Below are 23,185 nucleotides of genomic sequence, written 5' to 3' on the forward strand. Positions count from 1 at the left end.
GTACTGTTGATTATTTTATTCTAAAACATTTGTAACTGCAGTAACCCAAGAATATACATCTTTTCATTTCTGTTTACCGCTAAATTTAAACTTATATATATATATATATATATATATATATATATATATATATATATATATATATATATATATATATATATATATATATATATATAATAATTTCTTTCAGTTTTCCCAACAACTGTTATTTTGTGACTTTTATATAGTTATGTTAATGTAAAGAAATTGAAGAGAAAAATGTGAAAAAAAAATCTTTGAGTCAAAACGCTCAATTATAGTTCAAGGTCATTTGAAAAAAATAACACACATTACTTCCTTATGTTAACGGTTACAGCAACTGCCGAAAATACGTACTAATCATAATAAAACTTAGTAGAACTAATTGAAACAAAGAAAAAAACAAACAAACAAACAAACAAACAAACCGAACCCAAGTAGAAACTTATCACGCTGTGTACATTACAACTGACACAAAACAATATAAACAAAGGCACACGAGGCTAGAAAACGCTGACATTTTCTGGGCACGATTTCAGGTATTAAAATAAATTTAACGTGATTTGGTAGCAGTTCTAAACTTCAAACAGCAATACGAAGTCGTAATCATCCATCAAGGTGTCCGATATAAATATTGGCCAACTGGCCAAGGGACGCCTTTTGTAGCTCAGCAACATTTTTACTAAAGGAAGCGTTATCTGTTCCATATCCCTAGTCTTAAAAAACGATCAATATAAAAGCAGGATATTAAACGAATGCGACTCGTTCAGTCATAGAAATTAGCCCCCTCCCTACCCGTGAGGATAGCGTCAATCCATATGCTCATTGCAAGACCACTAGGAGCCGCAACATAGTATGTTTCTTGGGGAGTTTTAACACAAAAAGCTGTTCTTGTCGAGGAGCCTTTGTGCGAGTTGGGCAAATCTACGTACACGTCTTGTATGGCCTGGAAATAAACAATACCCTTGGGCACACGTTGATGTTCGTCAGAGTAGTAACACAGGGCACGCTTCTGTCTGTCCAAAACAAACCAACGCTTTTTCCAGGACTTGATGAGCTTTCCTCCCAGTTTTGACAGGTAGCCTTTACACGCACTGGCTGTCACGCGCACTGATGGGCAGTTTTCTAACACGTGACCTGTTGAGACCAAGTGCTGCACAAGGTTGATGTCGTGGTGAGAAGAACCATTTTTAACCTGTTTGATAAACAGAGGAAACAATATGTACAGATCAGTAATGTTTGTCACTTTCATTACTGACGAAATTTAGAGAGTCAGTGAATGGGAGTGAGCGTTAACTATAAACAGCTTCTACGTGGTGATTACCAAAGCAGGAAAGGGTGCAATTCAAAGTAAACAAGGGCTACAATCATGGACAAAAGTCTTGGGACAAATTTGCACTTTTGGCGCTTTTGCGTACACGCTAGGCGCGAATACAACTTCACCTGCCTAACCTCGCCCCCCACCCCCCATACAATGTTGAAAACTAGTTCGTGCAATTTCACCTGATTTTCAACATTGTCTTGTGGGGGAGGGGGGACAGCAACCCGTTTATAAAGGATATAGCAGCGTTTTCTTCATACTTCAGTTCTAAAACACAGATAATCCGTTACATTACGTAAGTGTCCCAAGGACTTTTGTCCACGATTGTAGTTCTTAAAAAGCAGAGCAGCTAAACAGCAGTTAATTAACACTAATTTGATACACACTGTTGATACTTAACACTAATTTGTATTAGTAAGTCGATTCTAAAACCATGCAATCGAAAATAAACATGTCCAGACTATTGTCAAATACCAAACCAACCCCACCCCCATCGGCCCCATCCCGCCCCTCACATGCACGCCCGCATTCCTGTTCCGGATGCAACCGCCTCCCATCGCGCCTGCCCAGTTCGGCAACCAACGATTATAAGCGGCTGTATTAGCAAGCTTCGTGATGGAAAATGAAATAAATTAAAGTGGCTTTTTGTTTAAACAGCTAGGTTTCCTATACCCATTTCCCAGTGTGGGGAGGGGCAGTGAACAGTCTCCATGGAAACCCCCAACTTTTTTTGTTACCTTTGCAGGAAGTCTTTCTTGAATGGCCTTCTCCGTCATCATCTCTTTACGAGCTCTGTCGGCCGCTGCAACTTTCTCAAGTTCTTCTTGCTTCTGTTTTTCAGAGAGGATCCTTTCCATCTCCTGTCTTCTTACCCGTTCCAGTCCTAGAGCTTGTTCAAGTTCTTTGATTTTGTCGCCATTGTCTGTGATGTTTGTGTTGTTCTTCTGCTGTTTGAGTTCAGCTAACTGCCGCTCCAGCTCTACTCGTTTCTCCTTTTCTAGTTCAAGCTTGCACGTTTGGTCTTTGGTTATCTCGTCTCCAATGCTACCGCTTTCGTTGCTGTCTTGTTGTTTAGCGTTATGCCAAAGGCTTTCTGCTTCTTTCTTCAGCTCTATCAGTCGCCTCTTTTCATTCTCCAAGCGCTGTTTTCGCTCCTGAAGAGTGCAACCTTTTCCGAGCTGCGATATATCTTGCATGTTTAACGCTGACAGAATCAAAGGAGAATCTGAGCCGTTGCTTCTGATTTTCTTGTACTCTTTCTCAAGATTAATCAAACGCGACTTCTCTTTACGCATTTGTTCTCTTTGATTCTTAAGTTCCGTTTGGAGACGCCGTCTTTCTTCTTCCGCTTGTTGAAGTGTCTCCTGCTGCTGAACTTGTAAATCTCGAAAGCGCCTCTGCTCTCGTTGGAGTTCCCTTCTTTCTTCCTCTCTTTCCTTCTCGAATTGCTGTCGAATCACTTCTCTCTCTCGTTCTAATTGCTCGGCCGCTTCCCGCTGTTTCTGCTCTAACTCTTCCAGTAAAAGCTGCTCAGTTTCAAAAAATTCAAACTCGATTTGGCGTTCACGTTCCATCTTGTCCTGTTTTGAAATCATGGTATCTTCTATTTCCTTCATGGCTTGAGCATGCTTTTCCTCGAGTTCCACAAGCCGCCTTTTCTCTGATTCAATCATTTGTTTTTCATGCTCCTGCTCCCGGGCTGCATTCTCCAGCACTTCCAACCGTTCTTGTTCTAGTTTGTTCAATCGCTCGCGCTCCTCTTGAAGTCTCATCTTCTCTTCTTCGCGTTCTTCGTCGAGTCGTTTTCTCTCGAGCTCAATCCGTTTCAGGGCTTGTTGTTGCTGTTCCTCCAACAACTGAATCCTCTCCTTTTCTTTTTTAATCTTATTATTCTCTTTTTCCCTTTCCTCTTTTAACATCTTGATCTGGGCGTTCAGTTCCTCCTCCAGTTGTTGTATGACCTCACTTTGTCTGTCCTTCATCTCCTCAAGTTTCTTTCTTTCATCCTCGATCAGTTCGCTATCAAGTTGCTGGCGCTCGTAAGTAAGAACCTCTTCCTCTAAACTGCTCAACTCCTGAAGCGCTAGCTGTTGCCTCAACTCTTCGATGGCCACTCTTTCCTTCTCTGTTCCTTCTTCCCCTTCCAGCTTTGCTTTCATTACCTTTAATCGCTCGTATTCTTCTTGTCGTCTCTTTTCCTTGTTTGAACGTTCGAGTTCTTGCTTTCTAACATTCTCTTCGTATTTTTCTTGAAGCATGATCAGTTTTTCTTTCTCTTCTTCAAAATGTTGCAGTTCTTCTCGCTGTCTTTCCAGTTCCTTGATTTGTACTGCTATTTCTTCTTCAAAGCTATTAACGGCTTCCTTGTGCTGTTGTTCCATTTCTTGGAGCTGGCGCCGTTCTTCTTCGAGTTCTGTCTTTTCAAACTCAATTCGCTTAACAGCATCTTTGTACTCACTTTCCAGAGACAACAAACGTTCGTTTTCCTTTTCTAGTCTTTCCCTTTCTTGCTTGTCTTTTTTGTATTGCTCAATGGCAAGCTCCACATCTGGTTAAAAGAAAAAAAAGAAAACTATTCACCACAAACGCTCAAAGCATTTGTGCGCGCTAACGAGATACAATCGACCCTTCCAAATCATCCTGTAATTGTAGTAAAAACCTCTTACTAACCGAGTTCGAGGTCCGTACTTTAAGTTACGGACCGAGTATTGTCCACTCCGATTTATGACCCAAGCGAAAGCGCGCGGGTCGTAAATCGAAGGGGAAAGCACGAGGATCCGTAACTTACAGTACGGACCGAGAAGACGAGGTTAGTAGGATATTTATTATATCTCTACTGTGTGTCTGACGGGTTCGGGAACGATTTCTATCCACGCGGAGTGGCTTCCAATTTTTGACGCACGTCGAAAGCAAAACGAGCCAATTTGAAATCGTTGTGATATCGTTGTTAAGTCGTTAGCACGTTTTAATACACTGAAAGTTTTAAACTTTTACTTGCAATAAAAGTTAGGAACACTTGCCGATAAATCACGAAACATTTTGACAACGAAAACGGCTTTAACATTTAGCGGGCCGTACTGTAGAATACGGCCGGTTAAATTGTCCAATCACAGCGCGCGTAGTAACTGAGAGATATCATAATAATAATAACAATAGCAATGACAATGACAATGACAATGACAATGACAATGACAACGACAACGACAATGACAATGACATTGATGATGATGATGATGATGATGATGATGATGATGATGATGATGATAATGATAATAACAATGAACCAACAAAGAACGAGTATGGTTTAGATTGCCTTAGATTGAGACGAATTAGTAGGGGTCGTTCCATTTTATTTGGAGGGGGGTGGTGATTTCCAAAAAAAGTGATAACGGTCTGTCCCTAACGACTAACTTGTGCCATCATCCGTGAGGCCACTCCACTCCACTCCACCCCACTAAGTACCTACCTGGGTAGTACTGGTCAGGAACGATGGAAAATCGGTTTCCTGGGTTGGATTCCTTGATCCTCTTCGCTTCTCTGGGATTATTAAACCGAAAGTAATTTGACTTTCCCAGACAAATCATACAACCTACAAAATACGATAACATCGTGACTATACGGAATATAGTGTGACACAAAAGTGATGAGTAAGTGGTAACTACTATTACAGTCATTTCCATGCTCAAGGAAAAAACCAAATCTTAACTGTTCGCTTTAACACAGGAAGGCATCCGTGAGAAAATCGATATCGTATTTATATTCCCTGGGCAAAAAAAAGAGGGAACTCTCAACTTATTGTCAAGCAAACGTGTGTTAACCATATCTATCCTCAAGTACAAGTTTCAGCGTAAGATTCATTAAGGCGTGCACAATGATTTGAAAGAAAATGCGCAATTGTCACTCTTAGACTAAAAGCGATCAAACTGAGAGTCAGAGGTGAACTTGCCAGAGGAGACGGTAGCAAGAGACGAGCCACAGCTGTATGCCGATGACGAAATTTCCTGCCAGTTTCCGTGTTGAAGGCAATTCCAACCCAGTACTGTAACATACAGGAGAGTAGGACACTATTTGCACTGGGCAGCTGGACTTGGTATAAACACTAGCTAGGCTCCTGCAAGGGGTCTAGGGATTACAGAGGGGGTGGGGGTGGGGGGGGGGGGAACGGATCGTGCATTAGCTCCTAGACAAGTGAACCAATTTGAGTCACGTGATCACTGGCACCTATATGCTTCATATGCTCCGTAAGAGAACGCTTCATTTCATGAAGCACCCGCACTTGACGATAAAAAACAAATCGCAGGCTCACACGCCGATTTAATTGGAATAATCTCCACGGTATGGAAATACTTAAAATACGCTTGTACATGAACATTTCGTACCTTGCGGTAGCCTGGTTGGCTCCGAGATAGGAATTCCATCCACAGAACACATTGCTGCTTTAGGATACAGAACCACTGCGTCGCCATTGTATTCCGCTATACAGTGCTCACTGTGGACAGAACACACGTTAATTGTTCAGCAATCAACCTTCTCCTTATTGACTGTAGTAAGTTGACCTCAATGTAGAAAGTACTCGAAAGGAGCACATCAAAACTTGTCCTTACGGTTCTATTCCTCTCCCTCTCAGTTGAATGTCGGGTTTGCTTGTTTCTGTTAAAACACCGATCACCGTTTTCCCTTAAATGAAATGAATAACGCATAGCAATTAGTAAGAAGAAAAAAAAAAAACTGGACAGAGGAATAGTTACATGCAATGACGCTTCACAGATTATGATCGATTCAATAAGGAAAAGATGGAACCTTACTGGATAATCAATGCAATAACATTACCTCTTTTAATTGGACAAAGAGTTACACCAATACTTAGTCTTCCTCCACCAAGGCTCACAAAGTGAGGTTCTTCAGTTTCAAACTTGAGCGCGGAGCCCAGCTCCGTAACGGCAAGTGCGCGTTCCTAAGACAGAAACACAAGACAGTCTGACATTACAGCTATTGTCTAAAACAGTGATACAGCTGGTTTAAGTTTCTTCACTCGATCTCATTGCAATATATAACAAACACTTCACAAGCCAAGGAATTAGGAGACGAAGTTTGGTCCTCCCCTATCACCTTCCTCGAAGAGATGAAAATTCTACAATTCGTAAGATCAGGTTAAGTCACAAGGAAATCATAAAAAAGAAAGTTCTAGAAAAAGAGGGGCGCTCTGAAAGTTTTGTAAGTGTCGTTTACGCCTAGAAGAAAAAGTGAAAATGCTAAAAAGTGTTTCAACGATTGAATATCCATCAGGATCTCACCCTTTCTGTGAGATTAGTGCATATACTTGACTTACATGTAATAAAAGAACGAAAATACAAAGGCTGCATAAAAAAAGAAAATCACCTCATCTGTGCCGCCCCAGACTTTCAGTTCCAACTTCATTTTAATGTTTAGCGATCGTCAATTTGATTCGACGAACTACAAAATTACATTTCACGGCAACTTAGTGTAAATGCGCGAATACAGCTCGAGGAAATGTTTGACTAAGTTACAACAGACTGGGGTAAATAAGCCAGAACGAGTATTTACGAAAATTGCACCTGACAATCAACGAGCGATGAGCAAAGGAAAAACATGTTTGTTCCGACAACTTATCAAACAAAGCCAAAGTTAATTTCATTAAAAAAAAAAAAAGTGCGCGGTAATTTCATTTTATGAAGTACTTCTGTCATTCATTCACAAAGAGCTTTCAATTTGAGCTTGTGCTGTCAAGTACATTCGCTAATATTACCGGCCGAGGGGTTATTATGGCGCCTTAATTCTAATTGATATCAATGAACGTTTACTGTAACACAGTCAGTGTTTGCGAAACACACAGGAAAGAACAAGTACGCTTAATTACGACATTCAATAACCACTTAAAAACCAGAGCACGTGAAAATAGAAATAGGAAATGAAAAATGGCGCACATTCAGGTGCAAATCAAAATCTAAACTTGACAATGTTACGCACATAAGAATTACAAATGTTGAAACAAGATCTTCGTTGATTTTCATTTCTCAGAAAGAGTCTACTTTCTAAAAACATTTCTCATCAAATGAGATAAAAAAAAACTACTCGACTCTTTATAATATAATATTATTATTAATTGAATAATAATATAATATTTAACAATTAGACCCGTAAGCCCGCAAGGGCTACGGGTCAATAGCCCATTCGGCTTCGCCTCATGGGCTATTGACCCGTGGCCCTTGAGGGCGGAGGGTCTAATTGTTTTAGTATCACCCTACTAGTCGGACTGAAAAGGCAGTAATAAAGTTAGCAAATGCAAGTTGAAGAAATATTTATTTGGGAATAAAACGAAAGAAAGCGTCACGCTCGATTGCGCCAATTTCGCTACTCGAGGACTATTACTAATAGTCCTCTAGTGGCGTAGCCAATTAAAATGCAGGATTTGCATTAGTCCACTAGTTGGGTGACACTAATATATTTTATTATATGGCTGTGTCTCACGAGGACTGGGCACTACCGAATTCACGAATTTGATTGGCTTAAATCGATATTGAAAGCGGTCTAGATTTTCCCATCTAGAACGGCATCCAGACCGATGCCATTTTGCGGTTAAAAGGTTGCAAACTAAAATGCAAAAATGTTGACTATTTTCTTTTAATAATATTTATTTATGGAAGTGCCAAAAAACCTGATGAGAAAAAAAATAAAGAGGACGAGCAAAATTTGGCAGAATTAAGTTCGGCTCATCGCCGTTCGCAAGCAAAATTGTCAGCTGGTACAAACCAGTTATATCAAACGATTTTTAAAAATTGTTCTTTGTGCTATATAATAAACATCTTATTAACCGAGCTAAGTCGGTCTGTATGGGAGAATCTTGACCTCGGTCGTGTGTACAGACCTCACTGCGTTCGGTCTGTTCTCACGACCTCGGTCAAGATTCTCCCATACAGACCTCCTGCTCAGTTAATAAGAGCTCAATAATTTCATATTATTACGACAAAACGCAAAATCATGCTTCAATATATAAAGTAATCAAGTGGATGTCACAATTGCTAATAATGCCACTCCAACGTAATCTGAAGCTGAGAAATTTCGAATAGAAAGAATCACAAACATAAGGTAGGTGTTGTGTCAGTCTACAGCTCTATATAACCCGGCACCATGTGCGATCTTCACAACTTAATTATAATAACAATTACTTGATATCAAAGGCCTTGTTAACAAATACAGAATTTCCGAGAAGATTTAAGTATTTTATAAGATACTGGGAGGAGAAAGGTTTAAGGTGGCCGAACACAGTTTTCGCGCTCGCTTTTGCTGATGCAATTCAGCACGCGCACAAGGATTGCAAAAAAAAAAACAAACATGCCGTCAATAGAGCGATCATTTTATTTACTCAACACCCGCAGTATTTGTGCTATTTTTCTCTATAACTGAACGCAGTGTATTGATGGCTTCAGTCTTTTATCACGAATATATGTTAGAAAAGGTAAAGATGGAAAGAACTCAGCAATTCTCAGCTTTTTCTTTGTTACCGAAAGAACCCAGTTAAATGCAGCGCATGCGTAGTAAGTCAAAAAATTGCGATTGAATCAAAATTTGCACTCTCGGAAATACGCCTTTTTCTCGAGAACCACTCATTAGAATTTCACGAAATTTGGCACGAAAATACTTTAGGAAATAAGTAACTGGAGTATTGAAAATAATTGAACTTTAACAAAGGAAACTCGAGATATTCCAGTACACCTTCAACAAGAGATAATTAAAGATCTCTCTGTTAAATTTTTAGCAAAATCGTGTCAACTTGTAAGAATCGTTACAAGCTTGTTGCATGCAAATTATAAAGAAAATCTAATGACTAGATTTTCTACAAATAAACAAAACCGATCCTAAAGGCCTGTTTATTCTTATTCGTGTTGCCATGGCAACGGCACATACGTCAGCTTAACCATCAAAAAACCAAAGTTTGTGTTGTTAACTTGCTTGCTGCCGTTTTTGGCGACCGAGAGATCAAGGGTTTTAGAGAAAAAGGTGAATGAAACACAGGTATCAAAAACTGTGTTCAGCCACCTTAAAAGGAAAGAGGTCTCCAACACGATCCCACGAGCGGAGAGTTTTACCGCAAAGAAAGCGCGCGGAAGGATTTTCACACAGAGATACCGCGAGAAAACACATTCACATGTATGGCAGTCGCACGGAAAAAGGTCTTTACACGACAGTCTTGCTAGGAAAATGGTCTACATGATCATCTCGCGAAGAACGTGTTTTAAATGAGGACTTCGCAAAGAACGCGTTTTACATGACGATCTCGCGAAGAACACGTTTTAAATGAGAACTTCGCGAAGAACGCGTTTTACATGACGATCTCGCGAAGAACGGCATTCGTGATAGAACGCTTGTAGATTTATACTAAAATAGTAATATAGACTTTTAACGTTCGTCATCAGTTTCATGTTAATACTTGTGAGAAGAACAGGTTATGTTTGAGTAATCTTCCAGTATTAACGATTATAGTTTACGTCTTCCATTTTAGTAGGTGTCAGTGTTTACTAGGCGGAAGATGGAAAAGATAAAAAGTAAAATGATATGATAAATCTTATCTTCTAAGTCAAGAAGTTATTGATATGCAGACCATAAACGGCTTACAAGAAACCAATTTGACAAGCAAATTAAGAGTCCAAAAGTACAACTTTTCAGCCGAAGAAAGTGTTAGTAGAATTTACCTCCAGTTTACGACACGAAAACAAAATTATTAGAATTGGGCAACATTTTGCGCCGAAACCGTGTTGCGTGCAATCGAAAGCAGTTTTGTGGCTCACGGTTATAAAGATAACATCTGCAATCAGTCATTAAAAGGGAATTTACCTCCCATAATTTCTTCATTTTCATAGCTTAAAAAAAAAAAAAAAAAAAAAAAACGAAAAAAGAATGGACTTTCGATTTCACCCGAAGCAAACAACGAAAAAATTTCAACGAAAAGGTTGGCAGCGACAGTAAAGTATGGGTATTTTGAAATAAATTTAAGATAGCTGCAATAAAGCCAATAGGTTGTAGCGCTGTTGTGATCAAGTTGGGGGGACTGACGACTTTCAACATTGTTTTGGAAAGAATAAGAACTCTAAAGACAATACGTGTATCGTCATCGTCGAATGTGCCTTAAGAAAATTACGGACACAATCAGCCACGAAACTATGCCTCTTCATATTAGAGATAAAACAGAAAACAAGAAGTACTCTTCTTCCATCTTCTAATTCAAATGAGGAATTCAAAAAGTTCTCAATTAAGCGTCATATAGTAATGTCGAAAAGTCAAATATTGTTTATCATCATTTGGAGTTAATGGACTATAAATCGTGGTGAGTTTGGATCAATACCTTAGCTAATGAAACGACGGTGATCAAATTTTACAAAATAACAACGTTCTATTATGCTACGAGCACCAAGGCATGGTAAAGCTGGCCGATATATCCCGCACCACATTCCTTTCGTATAATATCAACCCCCAAATAAATGAGCCTAAATTTAAGAATGGTATTCGATGGGACTATCCACACAAGAAAAAAATTTGTTCAAAATCTCACTTTCTGGAGGAAAAAAAGGAAATCTAGCGTTAATGAAAGCGAACATCGCCAGCGGCTACATGCGTTTTCAAATTAATTCACTGTGGCTCAAGATTGTCTCTTCATGTCAATGTTCCTAGCCTCAGGCTTACTAATATTTCCGTCAATAAAAATTACATGTACATTTCGCAAAAAAAAAACCCTCGCTCTGCTAGTTTGTTTACAGACGGAATTTGATGTCGTGGTCAGATCTGCTAATAACAATAGCTAGCTAGTTACCGTGAATAGTTCCTTAATTTTACAATATTCACCACATTTAAAACCTCAAGGAGTTGTTTTCGTCTGTTTGTCAATTATATTCCTCTCTTTCTTTATTGAACAGCTTTTCAAACCGTTTAAACTATGTAGGTTTAAAACAGATAATAACACAGAATTGACAATTTACAAATGGACAAAGTACAACAAAACATCGCCACCACAAAATGATGACAAGACAAGAGAAGTACAAGGCGGCCACTTTACCTCGATGAGCTTTTGAGTTTTGCTCCATTTTTCTTCCCAAATGCCCGTCAGTCGCTTCATCAGGTCTTCATTTTCTTGTAGTTTTCTCTCCGCTTTATCAACTCCTAGAGAATTAGGAACATTGTCACTCTGCAACACAAAAAATTAACATACAGTGTATATTCTCTAAATCTACCTTAACTGTAACAAAACAAGAAATAAAATGATTTACGGAGTGAAATTCTTGTTTCCGTCTTCATGAAATTGATTACGACTATACCTGTTGAAATACTGCATTGGCTAAGATGCGAACAAATCTCATTCTCGGATGACAAATTTGACCAGAATAGCAAATTTCGGTCCCTTAAAGCGATAAACTCGACTCGGTAGCTTAAAAGGATGTACGGGCCTTGCTGACGCCTAGCTATTTAAATTACGTCGTCAAAATGAGGTTATGATACAAGACATATAATGGATAATATAACACGTGACCAACCCTGAGTCGGCATATGGGTGAACGGACAATAAGGGTAGGAAAACAAAATACACAAATGCCGAGTCGACTTTAAGTAGAAGCGGCATCGAGCTAATGATAAACACAGTAAATTCGTACGAGCAGGTCAAAAGAAAAAAAAATCAAAACAAATTTGAGACGGCGTTTAATACGAATAAAAGAAACCCGAGGGTGAGCTTATAAACTGCACAGAGTCAACATGGACAGCAATCTCCATACTAATTACTTTACCTTTCTTCCTTTCGAAGGTACACATGCAGAATAAACGCTTTAGCTTTGCTGCACGTATCGTTGCTTCTCATTTATAATATGGCTAAAACTTCCATACTTTTAAATGTATTTCATTCAAAAAAAAAATCGAGCAAATGTAGCCGCGTTATTCGTGCTATTTGCTTTATAGAAATGATTAAAAACGCCTGATTGTAAACCACCTGCTTGGCTGTAGCAGCTGCTGATGGAAATTTTCTCCTTACAAAACACTCGTGAAATAAGCGTGTAAGCTCAAAGCATCGACAACAAAACTTCGCTAACAGATAAGATTGAATTCAGAAAAGAACGCCGTTAGAAACACAGTTGAAAGATGCAGTCAAAACGCAATTGGCCATCGAATTGTTGTACACCTCCGCATTTAAAAGAATAAGATTTTCTTTGTGGGAGTGTAGGAAACAGTTTTTTTTTTTTTTTTCATGTGGTTGAATCAAATACGAATAAATGCTCGGTGCTAAGCTTGTTCCATAGTTCGTTATTGTTTTCATATTATCAACAAGAACCTTAAAAAGTTTTCTTTCTTATACGGCCCCAAGGTAATTCTCGACAGGAAGCGACTTGAATTAATTAGTCAAGACCACTTAACATGTGTGCATGTTCGCGCCATACGAACCGATCTGCATTACCATGTTAAAGCTTCCAAATCATTTATAATGGTATATTCTTAGCACGCTTTGTTATACAACTACTATTAACGTAAACCTAGAGTTTGGTTAAATACTACAGTGAAAACTTACACCGAATATGTGGCTTCTGTTCTGTACTAAGATGGTACTTTTCTCATACATGAACGAAGAAAGTGAGTGCGACTTGATTGTTATACAAAGATAAATGAATTGTAACTTTAGCGAAAATGTTCTCCAACGGAGGATCTGTTTTGCTCTGGTCATAAAAAGCGAATTCTCACAAAGCAACCGATGTTTTCTGTTTCATTGGTAATAATTATGAGTCAAACGCAGAATCGAACTCAGACTGCATTATGTCGACTTAAACGCTAGTGTAAAATTCAGTTATAAAAATGTTGATATTCAAAACACATACCTTTAACGTCTCCTTGAGACTGCGTATTTCCAACTGGAGTTCTTTAATCAATTTTACATTAGAATCCTGAAAAAAGACAACGACCAAGATATTGTAGAGAAGGGCAAGTGATCGGGAGATTACTTCACGTTGAACGAAATGAAAAATCCAGGCATGTCTTTCGTATAGTGTCCACAACAGGTCTTCTACCGAAATATTCATTATATACAGATTGACCTTAGAAAATGGCAGAAATCAAATAAAGAAGAAAAAAGAGTGAGGAGTACAGAGAGGAATACGGGCCAAGAGAAATACTAGTACCAAAACAACTCACGGTAAAACAACTGGTATATAAAGTGTCAGCCAATTTCCACAGCAACTCGTTTTGGAAATTGTTCTCTTTATTAGCAAAGATTCCAAGATTAAACGACTGATGAACTGTTTCATTTTGCGTTTTGAAGTTGAGGTTAGTAATCGACCAAAAGATGCCCCAAACATCGTATGACAAGAGGCACCAAAGATTGTGTGACAAGATGCACCAAAGATTGTGTGACCAAGCTTCCCTACTTTTTTCTTAGACTTCTTTCAGTTCTTTTTTGTTAAAATAATTACATTACACAGAAAAAAGGCTACCTATGTTCACAACACTGAGATTTGGCTTGTATTAAATCTTCAAGGCCCCAATATAACAGAAACAAACTGATTAATCTTTCAATGTGATACATGTATTATCCAAAATTAGAGCGTTAAAGAGCACCATTCATTATTTTCCTGAAGTAGCCCTTCCTCTAAACATGTAAATGCAATAAAGGATTTTGGCTTGTGGCAATTGAGAGTACCATCTTTTAGAATGACGTGAGATGATCTTATTCATGATCCCCCCCAACCCCCCACCCCACCCCACCCCCTAACATCCAGTTTCCTACCTCATTTATTTGGGGAACATTCACAATGTTTTTGGCCTGGTTTGCAAACCTCAAGGTGTTAAGTGTCTCATTATGACATGATGCAGAGGGTGACACAGCTGCTAACATTACAGTTTTACAATTTCCACCAAAGCAGTCCTTCAGTATCCATGTCAGTGCCTAAAACAGGAGGAGAACAGGCAATTAGGAGAAAAGTCACTTAGCCAACATGTGTACTTAGGTGCCAGCAAAGGAACCATTTGCAGTCAGCACTTTGCAAAAAATAATGTCCATGTACTTACAGAGTCCTTGTATGGAACAGTAGCTGCACTGGGACCCAACTCCGAGTCTTGGCTTGCTAATGTTGACATGACTCTTTCTAATGCCATCAGTGATTTGTCAGCATCAGCTACAGTAGAACAGTTGTCACTGCACTGGAAAAGACAAAGAAGATAAAGCTACAAACACAAAATTTCATAGCCTCAGATCTCCATTTTCTAGAAAGTTCTTGTTACTTTTGGAGTTAAGAGCCACACTGTTACATCGACTATGAAAGACAAGATGGCTACTTTGAGGGGTGGGGGGATCTTTGTTGCTGAAGCAATTGATTACTGCATGAACGGTGTATGCTGTGTTATTTGGCAACTACCATACTATAGTTATCAAGCTGATTGAAGGAAATTAAAGTAAATTAAAGAAATCTGGAACATTCATTTAAAATGCAATCAAACTGAGATGTTGTAGCCTCATGAAGATCACTGCATGTGAAACAGAGAAATACTAATCACTGCTATTTAAGCCTGCGTGTCAACACATCTGACGCCCCAAGCTTCAATGTATAACAGTAGTGAGATCAAACATTTAGGAAAGAGAAAAATCATGATTTATGTGTGAAACATAAGTTCACTCAGCACATTTCAAGAGCTTCATAAGGACAGAAGACACAAAAAAGAAAGAAAGGAATTTTAAATAAAATTAGTTTGCTTCAGTTTGCACATATTTCCTAGGCCAGGAAACCTAACTAGTCAAAAAAAAATCCACATATACTGTTTCCTGATTTGTATACTTGACAAAAACTTAATAGATTGGCATGCTTACCTCATTATGGATGCTCTTGCTTCCCACCAAATCCACAAGTTGAATGACACTGACCATTTCACATGGCAAGTCACCCTCAAGACGTGCCTGTATTGTTGAGTGTTGTTATATTTTAATACAGATTTCAGTGCTTTTTAGTTGTAATTAATTGATGTACACTTTAAGTTCTAATTTATGTTAAACTTATTGACCCTCAGCTGTTTGTTACTTGCAAACTAGTTGTTAAGAAATTCATTGGTTTCCATTTTTTTTTTTTTTTTTTTTTTTTTACATCCGAGAGAATAATTATCACTTAACTGAACATTCTGAGATATATGGTCTTCCTCCTCCCACAAATGATGGTAACATAAAGTCTAATTAGTTGCTGTTAATATATATTAATACATTTTATTACCTGGGTAAACCTTATGGTAAAAATTGTATGTGAACTACTGGAAAACGAATTGGAAGCCCTGGAACATATTGATCTATGAAGAAAAAGAGAAATTATAAATCAGTTAATAGGCAATTTGCATGATAAAGTCATTTGACTACAACTACCAGAATCCTTCACTTTTTCTGTTTCTTATGCTACATGTATGTAGGGCAATTGTTATTTAAAACCAACTGGGAATTCAAAATTTAAATATAAAGACAACAACAACTTGCAAATCTGCTATTGTGGATCAATCAAGTGTAACAGTTGTACAAGTCCACTAATAAAGTGATGTGTTCACACCATGTATTATATCATGTTAGCATTTCATAGCCCAAAGAAAATATGCAAGCTGATTGGTTAAAAAGCATGTTTCTATTAAACAATTAGATTCAGAGCCAATTGTTTCAGTATAAATCTACTAGTTGTTCAGAACTATTTAAATCCTCTTCACAGACACTTTGAAAACGCCAAGAAGCGGCCGTCATTTTGCTAACAAGGGCACTACTCACTATCTATCACAGAATGGTGCAAGTAAAGAGAATTTGCATTATGATGATCAAGATAAGCACCTTGTTTTCTTTTTAAAAGAAATAAAAAACATGTTCTCTGTGTTCCTATCGAGTTATAGAAACACTGGTGGAAGTTTGGGAGAACTTGAAAGAGCTGTGGAAACATTCCCCTGTCGGCTTGTGTTCCAACAGAATTTCTCGTTCTCCCAAACTTCCACTCATATTTCTGTAACTGGATAGAAACACGGAACATGTTTTCTATTTTTATCATATATTTTCTTATTATTAATAGTAATTTATGTTACTTCTGAATATCAACTCACCTGTTCTTCCTTCCTTTGTCAATCAAGCCTATTACTTCATTTATGTCTGTAACAATATGTTTAGTCAGTTTATCAACATACACACCTAGTTCACGGTGTTCCCGAACTACAAAAAAGAAAAGGAAGTAATAAGTAATGCAAGTACATCTATGATAAGAACATCAAACAGAAAAGAAGATAATAAGCATAACCAAATACAACAAGCACCACACAGAAATCTTACATGTACATACATGTATACCTTCACTGACAATGAATTTGCAAACACTTTAATTGCTACTGTTGGACATCTATTACCATGGAATTCATATACTTGAGCCGAGTATCACGTCCACTGAACATACATGTATAGGGCCAAACCCATGCACGACCGTTCCCAGGTGGCTTTGATAGCTCAGTTGGTAGAGCATTGCACCGGTAACGCAAAGGTCATGGGTTTGAATCCCGTTCAGAGCCTGAAATTTCTTCCGGTCATTTTTCCAGTAGTGTTATGGCTGCATTCGCATCTTTCATTCTTTCATTATTTAATAGCTACTGTTGGACATCTATTACCATGGAATTCATATACTTGAGCCGAGTATCATGTCTACTGAACATATAGGGCCAAACCCACACAGGACCGCTCTCATGTGGCTTTGATAGCTCAGTTGGTAGAGCATTGCACAAGTAACGCAAAGGTCATGGGTTCGAATCCCGTTCAGACCCTGAAATTTTTTCAGGTCATTTTTCCAGTAGTGTTATGGCTGCATTCGCATCTTTCATTCTTTCACTTTAATAAGGTTAATAATGTAAGTTAGCACTTAATACAGTTATAAGTACCTGCAGGAGTAAGTTTATTACCTAAAATTATGTACCATGAAGTTATAAATTTAAGCAAATTATTTATTGTCATAAACAAACATGATATACCAGAGCTCAACATTGCAACTGCTGGGGTCGACGATGTGACCCTTTATACATGTTATTGCACATATAAACATTTCCTGTTGTTATCATTATCATCGTCATCATCACCATCACCATCATTATCTCTCTTTATGCCAGTAGGCACATACATGTAAGGACTCTTTTTGTTGGTTAAAAGTCGAAGAACTTTTATTACCGTACCTATATAAAGATGGCTTAATACGAAATTTTATATACAGTCAACTCCTCAGTTGAACCTTCAAGGTAACTTGAAAAAGGTTTCAATGAGTTATTGGTAGCTGAGAACAAATGACCAAAAATAAGGAAAAATGGTGTTTAGTGTACAATTGAACCTCTCCATAATAGCCACCTTGGGGACAATACTAATTGACAAAAATGGTTAGAGTTATCAAGAGTAAAATTATATAGAAAGTGACCCTAAGGGAAAAGAAAATCTCTTCAAGTTAGCTGGAGGTTTGAGCTATCACGGGTTCAAGTTACCCAGAATAGAATTAGAGTAGTAAATGTATGACGGGAATCCACAAAAATTGACTCTGGTTTGAGTTAACACAAAAAAATGTTCAAATGTTGTTGTTGATAGTGATCAATGCGCTATTAGCTACACATAGCTAGTTCACAGGCATGCCACTTAAATTGAAAGAAACACGAGGTTGGAGTGAGTGAGGGTTCAAGTTATTGGGAGTCGACTGTATTTATTTTGTTGTTAAAAGGCAAGAAATGAGTTAACATGGTATTACTAGTATCAGCTCATACATGTAATAACTGTGTATTTTGGGTGTCCTCTCAGGCTTGTATTCATGATCAATGACATATTAGCGAAAGAATAAGAATAAGGCAATGTTTAGTAGTAGTGCTGGGTATGACACACCTCTTAATGAGTCCTGCCAGTTCCTTCTCCTTCCCAGTAAATCCTTAACAAATTCTTTGTGTATTTCCAGAAAACTAGAAATTAAAATGAAGCATTTCAATTGGTAAGCTTCAAAACCTTATACAGTGTAAAAGTATGCATGCACTAGAAAATGTGGTAAAATGAGTGGTTTCAGAAAGTATCCATACCTATTCCACAGATGGCTTTTTGGAATTCAGAGGCCAGGGCAAGGGGGAGGAGGTTCTTTGAAAGTTAGTTACTGATTTTAAGTTTGGTGTCTTCACCCCAGCCTTTTTCTATTCCTAGACCTTGTCATTAATGAGAAATGACAGATCATTGATCACAAAAATGCTAGTCTATCATGAAAGATGCAATCATGCAGTGAATTACCTGATCATGACACAATAAAGCAGGCAAAAACCACAAAGAAAAACAGCAGTTCGCACATGTGATTTATCTAGTAAGTCAGAGAATGTTCATGTGCAGAGTTCACAAAGCGGCAGTAGGTGTAAATCAATCAAGGAATTTACCTTATTTCAGCTCTGAATGACGTGTCATCTTCATATCCAGAAGCCCTTTTGAAAAGACTCTTGCAAATCCAAGAAGCAAGGCCTTCAAATTTATCAGTTCCATACATAACAAAACTTTTACCACTGCCACATGCTCCATAACTAACCACACAAGTATTATAACCACCAAAACATGACGAAAGTACAAACTGTCCAACATCTTCCAAAATCTGAAAAGAATAAAACAACAACAATAATAATGAATTCAAATTGCATTTAAAAAAAATGAATATTATTTATTTAGCGCATTGGACAATTAGTAGAAAATGGCGCTATATAAATGTATATTTATATTTATTTATTTATTTATTTATTTATTTATTTATTTCCTTGTATACATGTAGCTACTTAATTGTTATATCTTACATGTACACTGTACCTCCTCAAGTTTACATTTGTACATGTATTTAGATGTTTACTTATTTATTTATTAATTAATTTATCTATTTATTTATTATTTATTTGTAATAATGTGAGTAAAGAGCTGGATTAGTTGCTCCAATTCTCGGTTTTCACCAGTCATGTGATCAAAACTAAAAATCGTAACCATTCAATAAATAAATTCAAGAATCTGGGATGTGATAGATGACTGTTGTATAAACAACCTCGCCAAGAATCAGGTTTCTGCCGTTTTTCATTCGCCCATTATTCGCGGAAGTGTGTCCCCAAATTTATAGAGCTTTATATGGAGATACCATGTTTGTGCCCTACGGAGGGGCACAAACATGGCGGCCATAAAATAACAAAAACATCTGTCGTTGAGTTTTGCTACTGAAACGAAAATTTTTAGTCTAGAGCTCCGACACATTGAAATAAATGCTTCTTATAGTGCAAGCACCATTTATTTAGCAAAAACTAAAGCAATAACTCATCTTTTGACCTACGCGACAGTCTTTTCGGGCTGCCATTTTCATGTCACGCAATGCAAAAGCTTGGAGTGCTCTATTACAAACAGAAGAACTCTTTTGAGCTAATACATTGTCAAACGTCACGTTCCTATAGGGTCTTTTATCTGATGAAACTAAAACCTCAGAAGGAAAGATAATTTCTAATTTTGGAATATGACTATGTCACATGAAAACCAAGAATACATTTTTGCTACTCAAAGTTTCATGTTTCTCTCAAATCAATCAGCTTCAAATGCTCATCTTGCAGAATTAAATAGATAGATTACAACATTTAGACCAGAAGCCACATCTGTCTTAGCAACAGCCTTAGCAGCTCAGGGGAGCAATTAACTGCGAAATTTCACAGATCACAACTTCTTCACAACTTCTCAGCAACACCTTAAATAATTGTGCCAGGCTAAGAAAGTCATGGGCTTGCAGAAAAGATGTCGGCCCTACTGTTGTTCATCATTATGCACTGATGTTCAACATGTGAGTGTCTTTCTGAGTTAGATAAGGCTGCCACCATGTTGATCATAACAAAAGTCATCACTAAAAATTTCAATTGCTTTCTTTTAGGAAAGAGTCCTTCTGTCTTTGCCACACATGATGTCCACACCGGTCGCACCTGGTACCGGTGATATTGCAGCCTTTCTTACATTACTTTTATGCCAGGAAGTTCAGAACTGCCAATCAAGTATCAAACAATACTACATGCATTTCCTAAAAATGATAAACTGTAAGCCTGCTGTAAGCAATCTTGTATTTCAGTTTCTCACTGAAATCTGCTTGAGCTCAAGAACCAATTATAATTGGGAGAATTAGCATGTATCAGTTTCAACAGGTTTTGAATGAGGCCCCATCCGCACTACTGCACAGAAATTTGAAAACACAGCTATATTTCTTAAGGGTTAAACCTATCATCCTGACACTAATCTGTCAAGAAAACAGAACTTTTCAAAAACACTCTTCAAACCAGAGGAATTTTAAAATGCCACCTGTGCGTTTTAGTGTAAATGGAAAACACTTTGAAAAAAAGCTTTTCAAAAATGATAGCGTCATGATAATCATGTGATTTCCATGGCCAAGTTTTCCTCAAACGCAAATCCAAAATTGCTGCTGACTGTTAAGTTTTCAAACTTCTCAAGTGTAGTGTGGATGGAAAACATAGGATGGATTTCAGAGTGAAAACCAGGTGGGGGAGGGGTACTCCACAAAAAATTGGTAAGGTGTGCTTCCCAAAACAATAGCCTTATTAAGACCAAAACATGACCTGACAAAAATTTGATACCCAATAATTGAAGACCTGACCCTTTAAACATTCACCCTGTTTCAGACCTGCCTTATAAATTATAATTGTAAGGGAATTAATTATTAGTTTCCTTATCCAGACCAATGTTAATGAAAGGCACTACTTATTAGGTAGGATAGCTTCTTCTAAAAAACATACCCAATTTAAACTAGACTAGAGTGCAAAAACCATACCCTGTTGGGGACAAGAAAGCCAACTTAAAATCCCATATAAGGGAATGCCCCACCCCCCGCCCTGGGTAAAAAACCCCTTTTTCAAATTTTTCGGGCATAACATAGCGTGGACAGGATCTGAGAACATTGCCACACTGAAAGCTACAATATCTATAATTTACACAAATTGTAACATACTTGAAAGGTCATTGTTATAAAGAAAAATGTTCAGGATGTTAACATGCAATAGCAAGTCTATAATCCCACTGAGTATTTTGACAGGTATTTTACAGAAAATGCATATTTTTCCCACATGCGATTACTCGCATAAATGCAAAAGTATATAGTTTATAACCACTACACTCATGTTTTTTTTTTGTTGTTGTTTTTTCTTTTTAATTTCTTCGACGTACTGTGGTTTTCGAAAGCCCGCTCATCACTGGTCAATGGAACGGGAAAAACAAAAACCAACATGAACCAGTCGCCCGTACACATCGTCCATTCGTTGGTTAAACTGTCATATCCGGTCCACACCTTTTGCTAAAGCGACTAATCGATCAACTTGATGAAAAACACTATTAGAACAGAACAATATTTATTTCGAGATTAAATCACGAAATTCACGGTAGTTTATGTAGTTATGGCAGGATAACTTTTACCGCCATTCAATGTTATCGGTCCTTAGGGTAACTAAAACAAGCTAATTTATTTATAGATCACACCACAATGAACACACTGGGAATTAGTGACAGAAAGGAACTACTTTTCCTCAACCGAGATGTTAAATGTTGTTGTACTGTCTGAAATGAAAAGAATGCGAGATCCAATATTTTTAAGCTTTAAATCTTACCTCTGTGTTCGGTTCGCTGTCTCCATTCGGTTCGCTACAGAACTGTATAAATAAAATTACACCAGAACAATTAGTCGATAAAATTACCACTTTAGTAAATGACTCAAAACGGGATTTTTGTCCTTCAAAGAAAAGATTTCTGTCGATAATGAAAATCAGTAGCTTGCTGAACAAGCGACAAATAGAGGCTATGAGATAAATATTCAATATAGCGGTCCAAGATGAGCTCTGGCAAGGAAAGACCTCAAGTGTATCTAATAACTCACCGTGTGATCAAATTTAAATACTTTCTCTTTCTTACTTTCTGGATTGAGCACTCGAACTTCATCGTTTCGTGTCCACACCACCCGTTCCTCGCCATTTTCACGTTCTCTCTCGTTCAAGGGTCTCACTGACACGGCAACTGTAACACTCGATTTAGACGCCATTTCCAGCATGTTGTGGCTCGAATTCTCGCGCCAAAACAATGCACTCATAAAATGCAGAACTTTTGATCACTTGGCTGCGGTGATAAGATGCTTCGGTTGAATGCACGATGTTGCCCAAATAAAATACTTTTCCGGATTTCTCGCTGAATCCTACTGTAAGGTAATGTGGAGCACTGTGGGCCCGCCGCACTGGAATTTGAACATTGCTAAAAATCGGCGAGTAGGATCGGGACTTCCGTCCGGAAATGACGATTTTAATGCGGCACGAGTGACAAGGCCAGGTGGCTAAGCCAAGGGTACATGAGAATGAGGCTGAAAATGCAAGGTTGCAGGTTGCAAGGTTGCAGGTTGCAAAGTCAGCTAAAATCGACATTTCAGTTCCAGTAGCATTCCGGTTAGCGGTAGTGAGCCTAAATAGATGGCTTTCACATTAAGCCTTTATGTGTATTGAGTCGGGAGCCTGGAAGAGTACGGGGCGGAAGGCGGGAGAGGAAGGGGCGGGAAGTGGGAGTTCTAAGAAGGCGGGAATCATTTATTATGAGTTAAAATACTTTCAAAAACAAGAACTCAAAATGTTATTTGACTTATTCGATCCTGAAATGCACGGACATTTCTGAACGACTGCTTGCGAACTCCTTGGTGCTTCGTGGGTAAACAAATTACGTAATTACGTAATTACATAGTGACTTACATTTAGCTTATTTTGAGAATTCTAAGCCGACGGAAAAACGAAAATTCGCCCTGAAGCTTA

At 38.0% G+C, this 23,185-nt stretch overlaps 1 protein-coding gene across 1 annotated transcript; it reads right to left on the reverse strand.

Moving 5' to 3' along the window:
• Window positions 1-254: 254 nt before the first annotated feature.
• On the reverse strand, window positions 255-22,685 carry LOC110040589 (uncharacterized). The gene is made up of 17 exons (XM_020745842.2): window positions 22,273-22,685; window positions 22,007-22,048; window positions 18,767-18,975; window positions 18,237-18,310; window positions 16,442-16,547; window positions 15,586-15,658; window positions 15,192-15,278; window positions 14,396-14,527; window positions 14,115-14,273; window positions 13,210-13,275; window positions 11,409-11,537; window positions 6,170-6,293; window positions 5,944-6,016; window positions 5,719-5,828; window positions 4,806-4,928; window positions 2,077-3,887; window positions 255-1,213 (listed from the first exon to the last, which is right to left on the reverse strand). The coding sequence occupies exons 1-17, from the start codon at window positions 22,480-22,482 to the stop codon at window positions 785-787; spliced, it is 3,957 nt and encodes a 1,318-aa protein (XP_020601501.2). The 5' UTR covers window positions 22,483-22,685; the 3' UTR covers window positions 255-784.
• Between the last annotated feature and the right edge of the window lie 500 nt (window positions 22,686-23,185).

Source organism: Orbicella faveolata, unplaced genomic scaffold (assembly GCF_042242905.1).
Source record: "Orbicella faveolata isolate gen_17 unplaced genomic scaffold, um_ofav_v1 contig_25, whole genome shotgun sequence".
Taxonomy (NCBI): Eukaryota; Metazoa; Cnidaria; class Anthozoa; order Scleractinia; family Merulinidae; genus Orbicella; species Orbicella faveolata.

Bases quoted from the DNA above. Each gene is read 5' to 3' on its own strand.
- LOC110040589 (XM_020745842.2), bottom strand. From the start codon at position 22,482: ATGAGTGCATTGTTTTGGCGCGAGAATTCGAGCCACAACATGCTGGAA. The intron at 15,659-16,441 runs GTGAGTTGATAT...TTTTCTTCATAG, and splicing joins GACAAAGGAAGGAAGAACAG to ATCAATATGTTCCAGGGCTT. The intron at 15,279-15,585 runs GTAATAAAATGT...TCAACAATACAG, and splicing joins TTACCATAAGGTTTACCCAG to GCACGTCTTGAGGGTGACTT.